Raw genomic sequence first — 22,225 nt, forward strand, 5'->3', positions numbered from 1 at the left:
ATTTTACATTTACTCATATGGTCAGTGTCTTGGTTACATTTATAAAATTAATGCATCTTTTTTGTTACATCATAGATGGCCAATACACAACAAGCAGAAATACTACAAGAAAAGACAGTTCTTCAGCAAACCTTCCTTACAGAGAAAGAAACCCTACTGAAAAGGGAGAAGGCCAATGAGGGAGAGAGAATGAAGCTTGAAAAACAACTTGAAGATGAAGTGAAAAAAGCCAAAGACCTAAAAGATGAACAGGAATGTCAGAGGAAGCAGATGGAGGAGGAGAAACAGAAACTTCAGGCTATCTTGGATGCTGCAGTCAAAAAGCAGAAGGATTCTGAGGAAGAGATGTTTAATAAGAAAAAAGAGATGGAAGAGCTAGAAAAGCAAAAACAAGAAAAAGAAAAACTCCTAGGTGAGGAAAATAAGAAATTGCGAGAAAAGCTCCAGCAGCTCCAGGGAACAACAAAACCCGCATCTTCTCAAACAAAGGAAATTGAGGTCCAAACCGACAAGGTTCCTGAGGATGAATTAGTTACAGCAACAGAGCAAGAAAAAACAAAGAAAGTTTTCAATGGTTCTGCAGAGATTGATGGTGTAAAGGCAAAAGGAGACTCACCACTGATGTTTGATGGAATCAGGGAGAAGGTGCCAGCAAGCAGGCTTAATGAAATTGGTGTGCTGAACAAAAAGGAATTTGACAAACTTAAGAAAGGCAAAACAACTGTGCAAGAGCTTAGTAAGATGGACAAAGTCAAGATGTGTCTGAAAGGCAAGGATTGCATTAGTGGCGTAACAGTGGAACCTTACCAAAAAATGAGCATTTATCAGGCTTTGAAGGACAAGAGAATTGCACCTAACACAGCTATGATGCTCCTTGAAGCACAGGCTGCATCTGGATATATTATTGATCCCATTAAAAACAGAAGGCTCTCTGTCAGTGAGGCTGTGAAGGAGTCCATCATTGGGCCTGAACTGCACACATCATTGCTCTCTTCTGAAAGGGCTGCAACTGGTTTCAAGGATCCTTTCACTGGACATAAGATTTCTCTTTTTGAAGCCATGAACAAGGGTTTGGTCACAGAAGCTCAAGCCACTAAACTTCTTGATGTTCAACTTGCAACTGGTGGCATTATTGACCCAGTAAACAGTCATCGTGTGCCAGTTCAAACAGCTTGTAAACAAGGACAGTTGGATGAGGAGTTAAACAAAGTCTTGTCCAGTCTCTCTGATGATAGAGAAGGATTCAGTGATCCCAGCACACAAGAAAGCCTCACTTATAGTCAGCTACTGGAAAGATGCCAAACAGATCCTGAAACAGGCCTTCCACTTCTTCCTATTGCAGAGACAGCAGCATTTATCGAGAGGACTTGCACGGATGAAGAAACTAAAGATGTGTTCAGGAAAGCAAATCTATTGGTGCCATTTGGAAGATTTAAAGGAAAGACTGTGACCATCTGGGAAGTGATCAATTCTGAGTACTTCACTGAAGATCAAAGGAAAGACCTTATTCGTCAGTATAAATCAGGCAAAATTACTGTAGAGAAAATTATAAAGATTGTAATAACTGTTGTGGAGGACAAAGAGAAAAATAAAGAACCTGCCTTTGATGGCTTGAGATCATCTGTGCCTGCATCTGAGCTCCTAGACTCAAAGATCATCAATAAAGATATATTCAATGAGTTGCACAATGGCAAAACTTCTGTGGAAGAAGTGTCTGAGATGGAGCCTGTCAAAAAAGCCTTAAGGGGAACGAACAGTATTGCTGGAGTATTCAATGAATCAACTAAGGAGAAGGTACCAGTCTATGAAGCCATGAAGAAGAACATGCTTGGAGTAGAGGTTGCATTAAATCTCCTAGAAGCCCAGGCTGGAACAGGCTTCATTGTTGATCCAACAAACAATAAAAAACTTACTGTTGATGAGGCTGTTAAATCTGGGATTGTTGGTCCAGAGCTGCATGAGAAATTGTTGTCTGCAGAAAGAGCAGTGACAGGATACAAGGATCCATACACTGGAAAGACAGCATCCCTTTTTGAGGCAATGGAAAAAGACCTCATTAAAAAAGACCAGGGTATTCGGCTCCTGCAGGCCCAGCTTGCAACTGGAGGAATCATTGATCCAGTGAAAAGTTATAGGATTCCTCAGGATGTTGCTTACAAACGGGGATATTTCAGTGAGGAAATGAACAAGTCGCTAAGCAGCTCATCAGACACTAATAAAGTATTCTATGACCCAAACACAAGGGAGAATGTTTCTTATGTACAGCTGCAGAAAAAATGTATCACTGACAAAGAGACAGGTCTCCCATTGCTGCCCCTCTCGGAAAAAGCTGTTAAGTCTACAGAATTTAATCTGCTTTTGAATGTTGACACCAAAGAGGCCTTAAACAGGGAAACACTGGAGTTACATAGTGGACCCTTTAAAGGACGTAAAGTCACCATTTGGGAGATTATTAATTCTGAATATCTAACTGAAGAACAAAGAATTGAGATATTATGTCAGTATAGATCAGGAAAAGTTACGATTGAAATGATAATTAGAAGTGTGATCACACTGGTTGAAGAAAGAGAGATGAAAAAGCAGCAAGATACATTTATTGGTCTGAGAGGCCCTGTTACTGCCACATCCCTGTTTGAATCTAAAATTATTGACAAAGCTACTTATGATCAGCTCCAAGAAGGCAAAAAGAAGCCACAAGAGATTACTGAAATTGATTCAGTCAAGAGGTACTTGCAAGGATTTGAAAGCATTGCAGGGGCATTCATTGAAAAATCTAAAGAAAAGCTCAGCATTTATCAAGCAATGAAACAGAAATTTTTGACACTAGATACAGGCATTTCCCTGTTGGAAGCCCAAGCAGCAACTGGGTTTCTTGTTGATCCAATCAAGAATCAGAGGTTTACAGTGGACGATGCTGTAAAAGTTGGCCTTGTTGGCCCAGAACTTCATGAAAAACTGCTGTCTGCAGAGAAGGCTGTAACTGGTTATAAAGATCCATACACTGGTAACAAGATTTCCCTTTTCCAAGCAATGCAAAAAGAGCTTGTTCCTAGAGAACATGCCATACATCTTTTGGAAGCCCAAGAGGCCACTGGGGGGATAATTGATCCAGTGAATAGTCATCGTATTCCCACTGACACAGCTATTCAGCAAGGTTACTTAAACAAGCAAACGGCCAAGTCCTTTAAAGATCCTTCAGATGAAGTCAAATGTTTCACTGATCCTAACAAAGATGAGAGTGTCACTTATAGACAGCTGTCAGACAGATGCATGAAAGATCCGGAGTTTGGATTTTTCCTCTTACCACTTCATAAAGCAGAAGCTCCAAAAGAAGTTGAGAAGTCATATGTTTACACTGAAGAACAAGCGCAAACAGACTTGGCTACCACTCAGATAGATATACCACACAAAGGTTTTGCAGGAAAGGAAATGTCCTTATGGGATGTTATGTCATCAAACTTACTTCAAGAAGAGGATAAGCAAAGACTTATTGAACAGTACCGGACCGGGGTAATCACTAAGGAGAGAATGATCATCATCATCATTGAAATCATTGAGCAAAGAGAAATCATTAAAACTGATCAGAGTATGCTATGTGACATAATCCGACGTAGAGTTACAATTGAAGATCTATACAGCTCTCGTATAATAGACCTTGAAACGTACAATCTCCTAAAACAAGGCAAGAAAACCATCAGGGAAGTTATGGAGATGCCAGAAGTTAAGCGGTACCTCTTTGGCACAGGCAGCATTGCTGGAGTTATTTCAGACAGTTTTGCTAAAGTTAGTATTTACCAGGCCATGAAAAGAGGACTCATCAAGCCTGATGTAGCAACTGAATTGTTAGAGGCACAAGCAGCAACAGGGTTCATCACTGACCCTGTTAAACATCAGTTGCTAACGGTTGATGAGGCTGTCCGCAAGGGTCTTGTTGGACCCGAACTCCATGACAAACTCTTGTCTGCAGAGAGGGCAGTCACAGGATATAAAGACCCATACAGTGGCAAAGTAATTTCCCTATACCAAGCCATGAAAAAGGATCTAATTCCTGAAGAGTATGCTTTAAAATTATTAGAAGCTCAGATTGCAACTGGTGGCCTAATGGACCCTGAGTATAATTTCCGCCTCCCAGATGATGTTGCAATGCAACGTGGATACATCAACAAAGAAACTATCGAGAAGCTATGTAGTTCAAGTGGCAATGTCAAAGGATTTATTGATCCAACAACAAATGAAAAGCTCTCTTATGCTCAATTTCTCAAGAAATGCAAGGTTGACAAAGAAAGTGGCCTCCATTTACTGTCTCTTGCAGACAAAAAACTGTTGTTCAAGGGTCTTAGAAAACAAATCACCTTGGATGAACTACTGTGCTCTCAGATTATTGATCAGAAGACCTACACAGAGCTCACAGAAGGGAATGTCTCAGTGGAAGAAATCAGCAAAGACTTGAAGAAGTACCTTGAGGGCACAAGTTGTATTGCAGGTGTATATGTTGAGGCTACTAAAGATCGTCTATCAATTTATCAAGCCATGAAAAAGAACATGATCAGGCCTGGCACTGCCTTTGAGCTGCTAGAGGCTCAAGCAGCTACTGGATATGTTATTGATCCAATCAAAAATCTGAAATTGACTGTCAATGAAGCTGTAAAAATGGCAGTTGTTGGCCCAGAATTTAAAGACAAGCTTCTCTCTGCTGAACGAGCTGTGACTGGATACAAAGATCCATACTCTGGTAAGATAATTTCCCTATTCCAAGCCATGAAGAAGGGTCTGATCCTTAAAGATCATGGTATTCGTCTTCTGGAAGCTCAAATAGCCACTGGTGGAATTATTGATCCCGAGGAGAGTCATCGCCTTCCAGTAGAAGTGGCATATAAGCGTGGTCTCTTTGATGAAGAGATGAATGAGATTCTGACCGATCCCTCTGATGACACCAAAGGTTTCTTTGACCCAAACACAGAGGAGAATCTGACTTACCTTCAGCTAATGGAGCGATGCATGACTGACCCTGAAACTGGACTTGCTCTCTTACTGCTGAAAGAGAAAAAGCGGGAAAGAAAGACATCTTCTAAGTCATCTGTGCGCAAACGCAGAGTAGTGATTGTGGACCCAGAAACAGGGAAAGAAATGTCTGTTTATGAAGCATACCGCAAAGGTCTAATTGATCATCAGACATACTTAGAACTTGCAGAACAAGAATGTGAATGGGAAGAAATTACCATCTCATCATCAGATGGAGTCGTCAAGTCTATGATCATTGACAGAAGGTCTGGACGTCAATATGACATTGATGATGCCATCACTAAGGGTCTTATAGACCAGTCTGCTTTAGATCAGTACCGTGCGGGCACCCTCTCCATCACTGAATTTGCAGACATGTTGTCTGGCAATATGTGTGGCAGTAGATCACGTTCATCTTCCTTTGGGTCCACTTCATCATATCCCATGAGTCCAGCTCCATCCATCAGAACCCCAGCAACAACCTGGAATGACCCTACAGAGGAGACAGGCCCAGTAGCTGGGATCCTAGATACAGATACTTTGGAAAAGGTGTCCGTTACGGAAGCCATGCATCGTAATCTAGTTGACAACATTACTGGTCAAAGACTGCTAGAAGCACAGGCATGCACAGGAGGTATCATTGACCCAAACACTGGAGAAAAGTTTAGTGTTGCTGATGCGATGAACAAAGGACTAGTAGATAAGATAATGGTAGATCGCATCAACTTAGCTCAGAAAGCCTTCCAAGGATTTGAAGATCCAAGAACCAAAACCAAAATGTCAGCTTCTCAAGCCTTAAAGAAAGGTTGGCTGTATTATGAGGCGGGTCAGCGTTTTCTTGAAGTCCAGTACCTGACAGGTGGATTAATTGAGCCTGATGTTGCAGGCAGAGTTCCACTGGATGAGGCTGTACAAAAGGGCACACTTGATGCACGCACTGCACAGAAACTGAGGGATGTCAGTGGATACTCCAAATACCTTACATGCCCCAAAACCAAGCTAAAGATCTCTTATAAAGATGCTATGGAAAGAAGCATGATTGAGGAGGGATCTGGATTACGTTTACTGGAGGCATCATCCCAGTCCAGTAAAGGCCTTTATAGCCCATACAGTATCAGTGGCTCTGGATCAACTTCAGGGTCCAGGTCTGGGTCTAGAAGTGGTTCAAGGTCTGGCTCCAGACGAGGGAGCTTTGATGCTACTGGCTCTGGTTTTTCCATGAATTTCTCTTCATCTTCCTACAGCTCCCCAAGCTATGGACGCCGATACAGTTCAGGAGTTCAGAGTGGGTTGAATATGGATGACTTAAGGCAGGCTCTAACAGTATTATCACTCAGCCAGAACTGTTGCACCGAGGAGAGAAAAATGTTCCCACTATCACAACCACAGTGTTCACTGGTTGCTTAAACTCTGGAATATCTGCTCTGCATGTGGTTGCTATGGGGCTGTGAGAATATTTCTTCCATATTGCATTGTATATTTTCAATATTTAAATTATTTTCTTATATTATAACATAATACACATAGTAAGTTTGTAATATCTTAATGAATCAAAGAACACCCATGGAATATTTTGTTTTTTCTTGGTTACATATTGCAGTTGTCAGTGTTATTCACTGTCTTTAGTCCACTTAATGTGGTATATTCAAAAATGTACTTTTCATTTTAACATTGTCTGAATATAGAGAATGCTTGAAAAATATGTTTCAAGTATAGAGAAAAAGTTATTCTGATTAATATTTGTGCAGAATGCAGGATTATTTAGACAATGTACATTTTATTAACATTTATGTTGGCATATTAAAAATAAGAGTTGGTAACCATCTGCAGAGCAGAAGAAGAATATTGTTAATATGGGAGCACATGAAGAAACAATGCTTCAGAAAATATTCTATGGCAACACTGCCACAGTTACTACTTCAAATAAAGGATTTGTCACACTCTCCTTTTCATATGGAATAGAACAACAGTTGTGCCCTTTCAACTGTACAGTCGTTCAAAATCAAATAAAATGGATTGATTCTTTTACCACTGCTCACTATAACTATAAAGGGTAGACTCAAAAACTATAACAAACTGCAAAAGATGGCACTAAAACATCATCTAAGACACCCATCCTATCCATACCTAGTCTTCCTGTCTCATCTCCCAGTTCAGAGGACTTCAGCCAAGCCACAAATCACCAGATATCTGCAACTATTATATTGTAAGTGTAATCATAAATTTTACATTTTCAAGATTACAGATTAAAATTGTAGTTTTCATTATAGTATTTAATCCTGAAAGGCTTTGAATTATTTTACAGTATGAAGTGACAAAAATGCATCATGTGCATTAGGCTAGCAAAGTTGTCTTAATGAGGTTTTTGTATTATCAACAGCTTTCTCTTGCTGAAAAGGAAATGTTTCTACTTTGAGCCTCAACACTGAAATCTCATCAACACATTCAAACGCAAATGATGTAGGTACTTACGGAAGTGTGATGGTTCACCATATGTTCGATTATATTGCTTTACCTTCCATTGATTTCATTTACATGCCAGGCTTTTTTTTTTATAATACATTGCTTCTTGATGTATGTTTTGCATACAATATATTAATTCATAAATGTATTGGTTCAGAACATTTAATCTATTCATGGTTTGTTCTAGACAATTTCCTTGTGTTCCACTGCCCACTGGAGAGATCCTATAAAATAGATGGCTCCAATCAAAAGAACCACAAATAGATTGACCAACATACATGTTCTGCTACCTTCATTTGTTAATAATTTTTTCAGCAATAATATTGCTTAATATTATTTGCTAATTATTAAAATCATGCTTTTTAAAACTGATTAGAGTTATTAAAATCAAAATTCAAATCGGCTACTCTTCAGACCCATGTATGGGATTAATTTATGGGTTAACAAAACATGTTGAGGGTTTTTAGACCTGTTATATATCCTATATTGCCAAGTTATAAACTCTTCACTGGATAACACTGGACACCTTGCCCTTAACAATTAATTAAAATGGTGTAGTTCAACAAGTGGTACATTTCTAAAGTCACAAAAGAGTTTGTCCTCTATAAACCTTTAACAACTGTACATATTAAACTTGTAATCTATGGCACAATAAGAAGAAATGAATTAAAACTTGAAGTATTCATGCATAAATCACAACAGTATACAGTTTTTATCACCATGTATAATGCACCTTTGATAACTTTCGTAATCTCTAGAGTACCTTTTTTTTGTCTTCTACTTTATTCATTTTCTCTTGGATTGAAAAATGCTTTTTCAAATACCATCTCCCCCCCCCCACTTTTCCTTTGAAATACATGATCACTATACTGTAGTCATCATATGTGTCATTATCAACTATATTTTCACATTTTATATATATTTATAATTTTTTTTATTTGATTGTTTTTTCTTTGCATGTTTTTGCTAATATGGATCAAATAATGCAGTGTGAACAGCTGTATTCAACAAAGCTTTTTGTGAGTAAGCTTCTTGTGGCAGTTTAAGGATATATTTGAATCAAGACTGCCATGTTTTGGGAAATGAGACATGCTTGTATTTATAGGATGGGATTATATTATAATGTAAATAAACTATTAAAATATCAATGATAAAGTGTTTTTGTAAGCTATAGCATTTAGGCATTCATATTTCAACATTTGTTTTTACATCAGTATGAGCTAGAAAAATAATTGCGCGACCCCATGCACAATCCAAAATATTGCTCAGCAGTTCTCAAAACTAAGTCCAGGTGAAAGAAAATTGGCACACATGCTGCTTGTTAGCCAGGCGTATCTCTCATTCATAATTCATCTGACAGAAACTGCTCCCATTTAGACATGCTGCTGCTTAAGAGCACTTTTGATTAGTCCCACGCTCAAATAGAAGTGCGTCATATAGTAAACAAGAATATCTAAAGTCTATATGAATGGGTTGGTGTGTTTTGTTTTATTTTTAATTTTATTTATGAAATTTAAAATGTTTTTCTGTTTACTTTTCTGTTAACCCTTTAGTTGACTCTGAAGGGTTAGCAACACACACCACTGCATTTGTATAGGCTGAAATAATGTGATCTGTTACATGCACTTATATATACATATATATCCGTAAGAACATAGTTGTAACATATGTAATTTAATGCCAATTATTTCAAAACTATTTGGAACACAGGTGGGGTTTTTTTGTTTTTGTTTGTTTGTTTATTTTATACAGTACATTTTTAGTTACTTGAGGGATACAAAGAAGGTTACCTGTACCTGAATCATTTTTGCACTATTACATAATTGAGTAATTACAGTACCTTCCATTATTTGACATTTGACATTAATTGATATAAAACAAAACTAAAATGTTTTAACCATATATGAACAACAAAAATTAAATTCATGTAATTTTTTGAGGATTTCCTTACTATACATACCATTAGAAAATTATTTTCAGCTCACATATTTAGCTTATTATATCCTAAAATTAATACTTTGTGGACCTTTCTTTTATTTCAAAAATAGCTGCAGTAAGTGTTCTCTAAAAGATATGAAAAGTAACAATTCCTCCATGCAAATTATTTTCACATGCATTACATTAGATGATATTGCTGGATGCATGCAGACTTTCCCTTTAACTAACACAGGAAATTAATTAAATTGCCCTTAATTAGTATAGACAAAGTCATCTGCACTGTTAACAGTGCCCTTTAGAATGGAAGTAATATGAACTGACTAAAGAAGTTTTTAAAAGAATTTATAAACAAATATCACTATAGATTAATGAATAAGGGCTAAGCCTTTACTAGGGTGTGTCTTTGGGTATACCCCCAGGAGAATTACAAAAATGACCCAGTAATGTTACTTTAGAAATGTTTATAAAATAGACATCAGATTAAAATTTGGCAGGTGTTGGCACGTAATGGATTTGCAAAACTAAAAATGTTCCAGAATTTATATATTGATCTTGATTGGTTAGTTTATCTATCTGATGACACTGTGGCCTGCTCTGCCCTTCAGTTTGAGTTATTAGATGCAATTCTTTAAAAATGTAAGCAACATTTTTATGAAATTCCAAATGTTAAAGTTATGGACTGATTTGATGGCATGTCACTGTAACATTGAGCAGTAAGGAGGCAAATGTATGTGAAGAGTGAGATTTATTAGGTACAAATCAGAGTCAGAGATGTAGTCATAGTCCAGGGGCAGTTTACCAACATGTATAGTTTGGATAAACAAACAAAAGCAAACAAAGACAAACAAAGGATGCAGGCTATAACAAAGGGCTAGGAATCACACAAACAGCGGCTAGAATTAAAACAAGGCTAGGAAACACAAAGGCATGGATAAACAAACAGGCTTACATTCACAATGGTCACCAACAAGACTAAACTAACACAGGGCTTACATAGATGGTCTAATGAACACTAAAGAAGACACAGGTGCAAATCATGTGGGGCAGAGAAAATGAAACTAAGCAACAGAACCACAACAAGGAAATCAAGCAAAATAAAGATAAGAGAAGGAAACATTGGAGACATGGACACTAGGAGGGTGGCCAATCGTGACAGTTATCATGAGCAAAAATTATTCAGAGCAAAACATCGAGGATCAGCCTGCTTCCTCAAACTGCCACTGATTTTAACTTACTATAAACAGACATCTGTGAAATATAGTCAAAAACCCAAGAACAAGCCATGCATTCACACTCACCCATTCAATTTCAGTAAAATGTGAACTGGATAGATGATGGCATAGTTGAATGGTTAAACATAATGCACTAGAGGGCATCAGACACATAGTGACTTCACTTTTCACCCACTGTAGGCCAGTCCACTAGTATATACAGTACAGCCTATGCTTAAAACCGACTCCCCTATAATGCTAGTGCTGCATCTTTTGATGTTTTTTTTTTTGTTTGCTGTTTTGTATAGTAATTACCTGATTAATGAAGACCAGCAATGTCCTAACTAATGTAATTGTTTTTAGTTGTCTGGCCATAATAGATACTGAGAGATGACTAAGGTAAAAAAATTTTTTTTAAAAAAGTCAGTGGTTTCACTATTCATTTGACAAATATATTGTTTTGCCTCTATGTTAAGCTCTCTCTTTTTTATGAACTAAAATGGTATATGTTTTGACATAGACAATAACACTAGTGTACAATAACAGTAATGTAGTTAGCCCACATTTTGTTAGATCAAGTGACCTTACCAAGGTTCAGCTGAAGCAGTATACAGTGAGCAAAAGGACTGTGATTATATAGGTGTATTGATTTTCTTTAGATTCTGTAATTGGGTTGCAGCTTCCATTTTTTGCTATGTTATATATTTATATGTTATTTATACCCCCATTCTCAAATTCTGTTGCCATCACAAGCTACCAATAAATTAATTAACACCATGGCAAGTGAAAATAAGGATGCAAGAAAGTTATGCGTAGGTGTGGTAAAGTTTATGCTTAAGCATGTTTCTGAATGCCTTTGTAATCTCTCATTGTGTGCCAGGGTATGATGTGTCTTTGTAGCAGAACATGCGATGGTCAAGAGGTGATAACTTCTCTTGGGTTGAGGCTTCTAAGGCCTCATTCATTTTCTCCTCCGCCCCTCTCTCCTTGATCTTTCTTTTGGCTGACATTAGGCCAGTATCCTGATGCTAGAAAACTGATCTGAAGATACTCCATGCACACAAATAAATACTGAGAATCTTAAGCTCACTACCATTTCCTGACTTAACCTAGCAAAATATCTAACAGGGCCCCCACACATGGAGACTGCCTAAGCATGAGATCAACTTAATACTTCAGATAACATGCAAAGCCACTCACACAGGAATTCATTCATCCCCTTAATACTAAGATCCTGGGCATTGTTTGTTTATCTGCTTATCAGCCTCCTTTAACATGGAATCAGCTTACGAGCACTTTTCTGCTCGACTTGTTCTCTCCCTTTTCAGCTATCGCAGACTGGCCTGTCTGTCCCTCTCCGTGCAACTTCTAACGTCACCTGCTGCACCCTGAGATGATTATAAGGCCACACCTTGTGAGTCTTTTTCTGGTCTAATCACATTAGACCAATCTGAGTGCAGACAGCTTATCTGTCACATACATCACAAACATCTATTGAGATGTTTCCCTGAGTGGTGGTGGAAAGTCATCAAAGCATATTTACCTGTACCACTACACCAGGAAAAGTGTAGCTTGTTTTTTCTGCTAGGCATCTTGTTACTGTTGCATAACTTCATTTAAGCAGGGTTTGATGAGTGTCAACCCTGTTCTGAACTCCTCATGTCTGTAAGGAGTTTCAAACATTCTTGCAAACTAATAGGGTAACTTTATTAGGAGCTCTGCTCACCATCCTGATTCAAAAGGCACTGATGAGCATTTTAGAGCATGGGCCTGCAGTACTGAATTCAGATTTTCATGCAGAAAAAAGAATTATTATACATGAGTTGAGACCTGGGGAAAAAAGTCACTCCTACCTTGGCACTGTGAAGAGACATGAGGGGTGTAGAATAAGTGGTAAGAGGTTTTGCAACAGGAAAAGCAAGATGAGGGTATGAATTCTTTAGGTCCCTTTTTACCAAAACAGGTTCAAAACCACAGAGCAGGAAGAAGCCTGCCAGGTGCCTACCAGGCAACACCATAAAGGTGCTAGATAATGAATGAGACAAGTAAAATAATTTTTTCATTGTTGATTGTGGTTTTGCACATATTGCATAATACTACATGCACTAATAAACCCTGCCAACAGGCCTCAGGTCACATAGGTTTCCATGGCAACAGATTCTGAGAGAGAGAGCTGGGTAGGACCCAGGGAGGTGAGTGGCCTTGACCTTGTTGAACATATTCTTACACCATTTGGATGAAGAATGGAAGCCAGTACTGGAATGATGGGGCTCTCTGTTATTCAAACAAGAAATGATGGTTATTAACATGAAGGAGGAAGTACTTACGGGAGTGTGGCAATGTGCCTACCCCTCCTCTAATCTGTGAGGGTGCACTGGGTAGCAGTCAAAGAAGTGTTCCTCACCAACACAGTAAAGACTTGGGCCTCTGGAGTCGTGTCAAGCACTTTCATGTAGAGCCCAACTGCATGGGTTTAGGTTCAAGTTGAATGCTGCATGTGGGCGTGACTGTGGTGGCCTGATTAAGATTGTCCACAGAGATAGCCATCTGGATGAGCTGTGTCAGAGAGGTGGTCTCACTGTGACATGCCAGCTCAGTTTCCTTGGACAGCAACAAATGAAATATCATCTTAAGTGTGGGTTTTCTCCACCTGCTACCTGTAGCTATGATCCTTTCCGGATGCTAGATGATCGAAAACCACTTTAAACAGGCTGTAAAAACCAAATGCAAATGCTTTTTTTTTTTTTTTTTTTTTTTTTTTTTGTAAGGCAGGGTCTTGGCTAGGGTGGTTCCCCAGGTGTCTGCTTCACCATTCAGTAAAGGTAACATTTAGTGTTAACATTACTCAGCCATATGGAACATCAGGGTGTGGTACACAAAGTACACAGAACACTTTATCAAATTTTTTGTACAGCGATCTGAAGAGCCATCAGACCTTTCTAGAATAGCCCCAGGAACACAAGCAGCCACAGTGGTTTTTCTTGGTCAGGACAGCAGCAGGGGCAGAGCAATTTGATGCAAATTGCAGATCAAGCTTGTATCTCTGCTGGATCAATGTGGGCAAAGTTTGACTCAGAGAATGGGAGGATCCAGCTGCAGCAGGTTTCATTCAAAAACTAGCAGACTACAAAGGTGACGACTCAAACAAGGCAGTTCATAATAATCCACAATTGTCACAAAATGGTAGGTGTAAGGCATAGTCAAGCAGGTCCAGGGACACGCCCACAACCACACCCACATGCATAACCTTTTTTTCCATTACCGCCGCTCTCTTCATCCCAATCACCACTTTATTAGCCCAACCACAAACACACCTGTTCCCTGTTCACCTCTCATCATCGCTCCCTTTTTAAGCCCACAGGTACTCTCATCCAGTGGTTCACATTTCACCTTTGTGCTGCAAAGACGCTTCAAGAGACCTATTTTTGGAATTTTTCCTCTTTTCTTTGTATACGAGCTGCAAATAAAACATTCCTTATCCCTGCACTCGTGCTTTGCTCCTTCCTCCAAACGTCACACTGGTATTCAGATAAATAAAGAAGAATAATTCCAACTTTACTGTGTCATTAAAAAACTGCTATGACTTATGTGCCCCCCTGAATATAGTGATCCCATATGGTATCATGGACTAATTTAAGTACAGGGAGATTTTAAACTGAGATCCTGCTACCTTTATCAGGGAGCTTGAGCCGCACTGTGGTTCCAGCAAGACACGGATTCACACCATATTTCCAAACACCCATAACAGGTTCTGTTATCACAGAATCAAACTTTTGCCATGGCCCCATGAATCTCCTAACCTACACTCCATTGACAACCTATGGTGTGAGATGAAGAGGAGAGTCCACAAATGAGGATATAATACTACAGGGATTCTGCATGGCATTTGCTCACCTCATCAAGCATTGTAGTAAAATAATCAGTGCTGTTGATGTTGGAAAAGCCAGAGTGCACAAAGTACTAAAAACACTGCACATTTTTCAGAAGAATAGTTTTTTTTGTCTAATAAAGTACCTGATAAGTGTACACCAAGTACACCTAAAAACCTTTTGAACATCATGCTTTTAAAATGATCATCTTGTACCTACTTCATAGAAGTGCTCTTAAATGCAAAGAAAAAAAATTGCTATGCCCCCACCCTTTGGCATTGCTGTTCCCATTGTCCTCTTAGTATTATTATTATTATTATTATTATCAATTAGTGGAATGTCAGGAAATGAAATGATGTAAGCACGCCATTTGTGGTAGGGCTGAAATGCAATGGTAATTTTTGTGATTAAGTAAATTAATTTTCATGGCATAGAATGACTTCATCTGATCACTCGTCACAATCTAACGGTAATACACCATAAAACTGAAGCAGTAAAACTTTGTGAAAGCCTAAATTTGTGCTAGTCTCAAAACCTTTGCTCACGACTGTAGACTCTGCTAAAACTTATTTCTAAAGACTATGTATTCACCATATTAGGTTGCTAATGGTTGGCCCCTCCTAGCATCCTTGTCTCCATGCTGTCTCATGTTATTGTTATATATTCTCCAGTCCTTGTTTTGGTTTTCACTCTCTTTTGTATCATCTGTTTCTTGTTAACTCTCATTATACCATATTTTTAAACCCTGTTTTCCCATTTGTGATTCCTAGCCTCTACTTGTTAGCCATGCCTTGTTTATCACTTGTGTTTATTGCCAGCATTAATTTTGCTGCTTGTATTCATGTTGTTTAGTTATAGCATGTTCCCTTTTTCTGTTTTTGTGTTAATTATGCATTCCTGTTTTATTCATATAGGCTTTATGACCCTGGACTGTGACTACGACTCTGATTATGGTTTTGCCCTTAATTAATCTTGCTCTTCTCAGCGTATACATCAGCGTATACGTCATGATTACTTCAAGTTAGACTAACAGATATGTTAGTGTGGTTGTGGTTTATTTAGGTATTTTGGTTATTTTAGTTATTTAAATATTCTGTATATGCATTTTTATAAACATTGAATTGCCAAATGTTGTGGACACCTCAGGTACAGAGGGAAAAAGTGATCAGTAATACGCACGTTATCCACGTTATCCATACGCAAACCATCAAGACAAAAATGAATGTTGTGTAAGATATTTGATCCACTATAAGCACAGTGTACTGATGGATACTATGTTTTCCAGAATGCTATGTGTCGGGTTGGATGCATATGGTTATTGGGTAGATAGTAAAGTAAAAAGCTGCATTGTAAGAAATCATTAGTACCAAGTAATCTACATGTCTGTGTTAAATGTTTAGTGGTAAAGAACACGTTTATTCACAGCCAGACCTTTGGAACTGGAATTAGAGAGAGGAGTGGATTGTGTGTGAAACCTGAATGAGCAGTTCACACCACCAGACACTGTAATACTTCAGTAGTTTTAATTTCCAACACATGGTTTAAAGACAATGGCAGTTATGGTGAAAAACACAATGGAGCCTTTTGACTTCACCTGCAAAGTGGAGTGGCCCAAGTGGATCCGACGGTGAGTAGTTTCATCTCACTTCTGGATTGAGCACAAATCCAAAGAAACATCAGGTAAACTCCTCACTCCACATGATGGGAGAGGAAGAAGATCATATTCTCAGGGTGTTGTCGCTGAGTGAGTTGGGCAACAAACAGATAGAAGCATTTGAACAGCCCTGTTTGGGCAGATGCAGCATATCTGAAGAGCCCAGTTCAATTATTTGTCACGTACAAGAGGAACATGCAAAAACATTCATCACAGTTGTGAAGCAGAGTCAGCAGAGCATTGAACTTCTTCAGTTAGAACCTAGTTTGACCCTAGCCAAGACACTACAAAAGGAATGATGAAAAGAGACTGTTAAAGGCTGTCATAAATTTGGCAGTAAGGACAGGAGCAACCAGGAAAAATGGCACAGAAAGACATCTCAAAACCAAAAGTATGAGAGACATGAAAACTGTCACCAAAAACAATTAGACAGGTATGTTTATATTTGTGGCATTTGCTCCAAGAGTTATTTCTTCTTGATAAATTAATTATCCTTTGAGTTGATAATGGCATGTCAGTAAGTAATTATCAGTGATAAATTACAGTTGTAAATAGGACAGGTACATGCTCTAGATAATTTTATACAGTTGGTGTACCCAGTAAAGTGAATACTCACTGTATAAAATTGGTTCTCAGGGATTAGTGTGAGTTATTATTATTATTATTTATGATTATTTATTATTTATTATTCATTTATTATTATTATTATTATTATTATTATTATTATCATTATGTGCTTTTCATAAGCATATCAAAATATCAAACATGGATGAAGGCCATACTAAAAGATATGTTTTAAGTAACATTTTTAAACAATCCAAAATAGAAACATTTTAGCATTTATTCAAATAATCTCAATCTTAGAAGAATTGATCTTAATAATATTCAATTGCATCTATGTTTTTATTTGATGGAGTCAGAGATTAGAACACAAGCAGATGCCAAACTGCTCTTAGTGTTGATATAAATATGGGTATTATTAAAAGTGAAAAGGACATTTCAAGGACCTTAGCCAGAAATAGAAAATAAAAATAGAAGATTAGCTTGGGATATTGTAACCACATCGGCAGCACCACCATATTTCTTTGAAACAGAAAGGGCAGCAGCTAGATTCAGTTCAGGTGCAGCAATGACAGTAATGAGAAAATAATGAATAATAGTAGTGATTACAGGACAAATTGCTGGCAGATTAAAGATAAGTAGGAAGAGGGTCAAGTCTGCAAGTAGTAGTCGTCATGATCAGCCTGGAGACATAAATGCACAGGTACTGAAATGAAGTAAAAGTGACTGTCTTAACAGACAGGACTGATGTCACCTGGGTCAGAAAAGCAAAACAAAGAAAAACATTGATATGGTTCAATTTATCAGTACAAAATGTAAAACATTTGTTACACTGTTCTATAGTAGAGCAGACAGAAACATAAATAAGGGTAAGTAATTTATTAATCACACTTGAACCATCATTATTTAAATGAGAACAATATGTTGTCCCTACAGATTTGCAAGACTTATTTATCTGACACTGATCATATAATTGTTTATGAACAGTGAGGCCAGATTTCTTATACTGTCGCTTGATTGGATGCATTGTACATTAAGTGAGGGGAGTTCTGCAGAATAAGGCAGGCAAATTGCTGCAACAAAGATCTAAGCTATTTTAAAGTATTTTAGCTGGTTGATTCTGCGTTCAAAGAAGGTGGGTTCTATGATCTGTTGAAAATCTATGTGATGTCACAATGTTTCTCCTTGGGGGAATCTCTTGGGGTGTCCTCATTCCTTCACAATAGTATTTATTTCCTATTTACTTACCCACTTCTATTTTTTTATTGTAGTAGCAACACTTCTCATTTCTCATATACAGCTCTATGTCTCTCAGGACTAGATCTGTTCACTAACTGGGGATTTAGTAAACACATAATCAGTCATGTGGTTAGTCACATTTACAGTTATGATTTTACCTTTAAGTTTACCCTTGTTTGTTCAGATGGTATTCACTTTCACTATCACTAATATATTCCACCTACATGAATTAATCACCCTAAACATTTACTTTCATCTGAGGTGTTTACACTGACTAGGAGTGAGTCGTGCAAGTGGTGATTGGCTTGACAGTTGTTGCAACACACCCAGTTTCTGTGGAAGTGCTTGCTCAATTGAAGTCCTTGCTCAGTCAAACGACAACACAACTTAAAATCTGACTGCCTCGACATTTGCTACACTTGGACTCAGCAGACTTGTTGCAAAACTGATTTGTGTGCATTGGCACGGAGCAATGGGTATGAGATGGATTTCGTGACTATTCAAACGAGCTTATTTTTGCTTGCAAAAAAAAGAATGCAGAGGTGAAGGAAAACGAGCTTTGATCTGCCTCTGTCAATGATGGCACACCGGACAAGCTAGAAAAGTGTATTAATGAAAAACAACCTATTGTACCAGACCACAAGTTGACAGCAGTGCCATCACAGCCTGCTCTGAGTCCTGCGCACTTGTGTGTTACTCTCACATGCATGTGACACAGCATGTTGGATAACTTGGATTCTTTACATGTAGAGTCATGTTTGGGTTGCAAGAGATCGATCCTTACATGCTCATGTCATGTCACATTCAGGATTTCACTCGTGACAATTTTGATCATAATTTAATATTGATTAGTTAATACCGCATGTCATGCTTGCACTAATGGCAAAACCGTAAGGATGAAAATAAGAATATGGTCGTTTGGGCTGCCATCCTCGACAGGAGTAGATCTAATTCAGGGTGGGCAGACTTGAAGTTATGCTGTCATGTTTAAGATGTTGCAACACAACGAGTTTCTGTGGAACTCCTAGCTAAATTGAGTTTCAAAACTTTCAAAACAAGTCTAGTCATGGAAGAGAAATATGTTTGAGTAAACAGAAATCAATAGTGTATTTCATTTACCTGACACTTCTATCCAAAGAGACTTACCATTATGACTGACTATAATTTGAGGGTTAAGGGCCTCAAGCTGTCACTGTTGGGGCTTGAACCAGCAATCTTCTGATTATGTCAAGTATCTTAATCACTGAGCTACCACTGCCCTGTTTTAGTTTGTTTTGTTTCTTGTCAGAACCTTAGTTTTAGAGTTGAATATATTATTTTTGCATCGTTTAATCCAAAGTAGAAGCTTGTAACATGCAGTAAGTTGTAACACACCCCAAAATAAGTTACTGGGGTGATATCAGTAATATCTTGGATCATATCTTTGAACAATTCACACATAGCAATCGAAAGCCGATTTTCAAGCTCTCAGAGAATGCCAATTTGCCTCCAGTCTTGAGCATTTCTCGGTGAACTCCAAAACCCTTCGGCGAGCAAAAAAACGCATACTAAAAGACCGCACTGCTTTAACGGTTGGGCAGTACGTACTAAATGGACTCTAGTGAGTTCTATATAAGTATGCCATTTCGGACGCACACAGAGTAAAGGTATACATGATCTGAGAAATCAGATTACTGATTTAAAATCCAGCTCTCTTTATCGGACTTCTTAATCTGATTTCTGGGCTATACTCCGAGTTTAGAAATCGTGAGCACTTCAATAATTAGATTACTGGAGAAATCAAATTGATCTAATCCAAATGATCGGATTATTAAGTGCACGTAAACGCACTCTAGGTCAAATCAAAGATCCGTCATGTACATTACGTTAGTAGCCTACCAGCATGTTGTTGGTATATTCCGATTCTGCACCTTCGACCAGTTCTACCAATATGGACGGGACAAACATTTGCAAAAGACTACAGTCTAATAACCGTTGAGATATACATCAAGCACTTACGATACTCCATATTGCTCCGCACTAAATGTCGATCTAAAAAAGTATTTGAATATGCTATAAATTCCAACAGAAGCCTGAGCTCTGTGGGACCTGAGGTCGCATTCATACAGGACAATTTTAGAATATCAAATCAACCTAACCTCCATGTTTTTGGACTGTGGGAGGAAACCGGAGACCCCGGTGTAAACTCACGCAGACACAGAGGACATGGAAACTCCAATCCTAGTTGAAGCCGTGCTTCTAGTATAGTACTGAAGTCTCTAGTTTTCATATAACCAAATACTATCTTAAGGTAAGACAGTAAATATCACGCCTGGACTACAATATGGTTAGCACTCATAACGGCGGTTAAATGTTCCTAATTGATGACTAAAATGTCTCTTAATTTAAAATGTACATTGTACCATTAGCTTCGCTAAGTACAGGGTAGAATATGGATGTCATTATGTTGCAAAACTCGAGACCTTGTGGGAGCTGATCTGTAAAATAACTTGCAAAATAAAACTGATACTTGTATTTTAAAGTGAAAACTTGTAAAGTAAAACTTGTATTTGTATTTTTGACGTGAAAAATTGTAGACAAAATTCTTAACATTAATAAAAAATTTTACTCGCAGTTATTATACACACAGTTATTCTCACAACTGTATTTTAAAACTTGAAGTCACAGAAAGAAGGTCAGAAATGTGTGATCGATATTAAGATAAACCCAACCTATACACAAATTAATCTTTGGTTCTACAGCTACAAATTCAAGCTCACAGCCTTTTAAAACGACAACACAACTTAAAATCTGACTGCCTCGACATTTGCTACACTTGGACTCAGCAGACTTGTTGCAAAACTGATTTGTGTGCATTGGCACGGAGCAATGGGTATGAGATGGATTTCGTGACTATTCAAACGAGCTTATTTTTGCTTGCAAAAAAAAGAATGCAGAGGTGAAGGAAAACGAGCTTTGATCTGCCTCTGTCAATGATGGCACACCGGACAAGCTAGAAAAGTGTATTAATGAAAAACAACCTATTGTACCAGACCACAAGTTGACAGCAGTGCCATCACAGCCTGCTCTGAGTCCTGCGCACTTGTGTGTTACTCTCACATGCATGTGACACAGCATGTTGGATAACTTGGATTCTTTACATGTAGAGTCATGTTTGGGTTGCAAGAGATCGATCCTTACATGCTCATGTCATGTCACATTCAGGATTTCACTCGTGACAATTTTGATCATAATTTAATATTGATTAGTTAATACCGCATGTCATGCTTGCACTAATGGCAAAACCGTAAGGATTAAAATAAGAATATGGTCATTTGGGCTGCCATCCTTGACAGGAGTAGATCTAATTTTGCTACACCTCAGCGTCGACTTTTTTCTTCTTTTTTGAAAATAAGCGACTTTGATTAGATTGATCAGTCTAAGTGTTGCAAAGGTCAGGGTGGGCAGACTTGAAGTTATGCTGTCATGTTTAAGATGTTGCAACACAACGAGTTTCTGTGGAACTCCTAGCTAAATTGAGTTTCAAAACTTTCAAAACAAGTCTAGTCATGGAAGAGAAATTGGGAGAAATATGTTTGAGTAAACAGAAATCAATAGTGTATTTCATTTACCTGACACTTCTATCCAAAGAGACTTACCATTATGACTGACTACAACTTGAGGGTTAAGGGCCTTGCTTAGGGACCCAACAGTGACAGCTTGGCACTGGTGGGGCTTGAACCAGCAACCTTCTGATTATGTCAAGTATCTTAACCACTGAGCTACCACTGCCTTGTTTTAGTTTGTTTTTGCATTGTTTGATCCAAAGTAGAAACTTGTAACATGCAGTAAGTCGTAACACACCCCAAAATAAGTTACTGGGGTGATATCAGTAATATCTTGGATCATATCTTTGAACAATTCACACATAGCAATCGAAAGCCGATTTTCAAGCTCTGAGAGAACGCCAATTTGCCTCCAATCTTGAGCATTTCTCGGTGACCTCCAAAACCTTTCGGCGAGCAGAAAATCACATACTAAAAGAGCACACTGCTTTAACGATTCCGAGGTTGTGTGAATACTGCACACTCGCATACTAAAAGAGTACACTGCTTTAACGGTTGGGCAGTATGTACTGAATGGACTCTAGTGCGTTTTGTATAAGTATGCCATTTCAGACGCACACAAAGTAAAGGCATACATGATCTGAGAAATCAGATTACTGAAATCATACTTCCAATGTAATAAAAGTCACCCCACTATTTGATCTGCCAGGTCATTACTATGTCCACAAAGTTTTAAAATGCAGA

General features: G+C 38.1%; 1 protein-coding gene and 1 long non-coding RNA gene across 38 annotated transcripts in view; one reads left to right on the forward strand and one right to left on the reverse strand.

Annotated features, from left to right (window-relative positions):
* pleca (plectin a) overlaps positions 1-11,082 on the forward strand; it is a 94,424-nt gene extending 83,342 nt beyond the window's left edge. For 36 of the 37 annotated variants that reach the window (XM_081716306.1, XM_081716311.1, XM_081716309.1 and 33 more), the window contains 2 exons: positions 76-7,207; positions 7,382-11,082. In XM_081716306.1, the coding sequence (XP_081572432.1) occupies positions 76-6,408 (6,333 nt within the window). In that variant the 3' untranslated portion in view covers positions 6,409-7,207; positions 7,382-11,082. The remainder of the gene's footprint in view (positions 1-75; positions 7,208-7,381) is intronic. The other variant, XM_081716307.1, reaches the window with a different exon arrangement.
* Positions 11,083-15,986: 4,904 nt separating this feature from the next.
* Positions 15,987-20,497, reverse strand: LOC145658613 (uncharacterized). The gene is made up of 2 exons (XR_014124260.1): positions 19,815-20,497; positions 15,987-17,451 (listed from the first exon to the last, which is right to left on the reverse strand). It is a non-coding gene; the product is annotated as an uncharacterized LOC145658613 (long non-coding RNA).
* Positions 20,498-22,225: the final 1,728 nt, after the last annotated feature.

Source organism: Electrophorus electricus, chromosome 6 (assembly GCF_041902795.1).
Source record: "Electrophorus electricus isolate QZ-2024a chromosome 6, ASM4190279v1, whole genome shotgun sequence".
NCBI classification, from domain to species: domain Eukaryota; kingdom Metazoa; phylum Chordata; class Actinopteri; order Gymnotiformes; family Gymnotidae; genus Electrophorus; species Electrophorus electricus.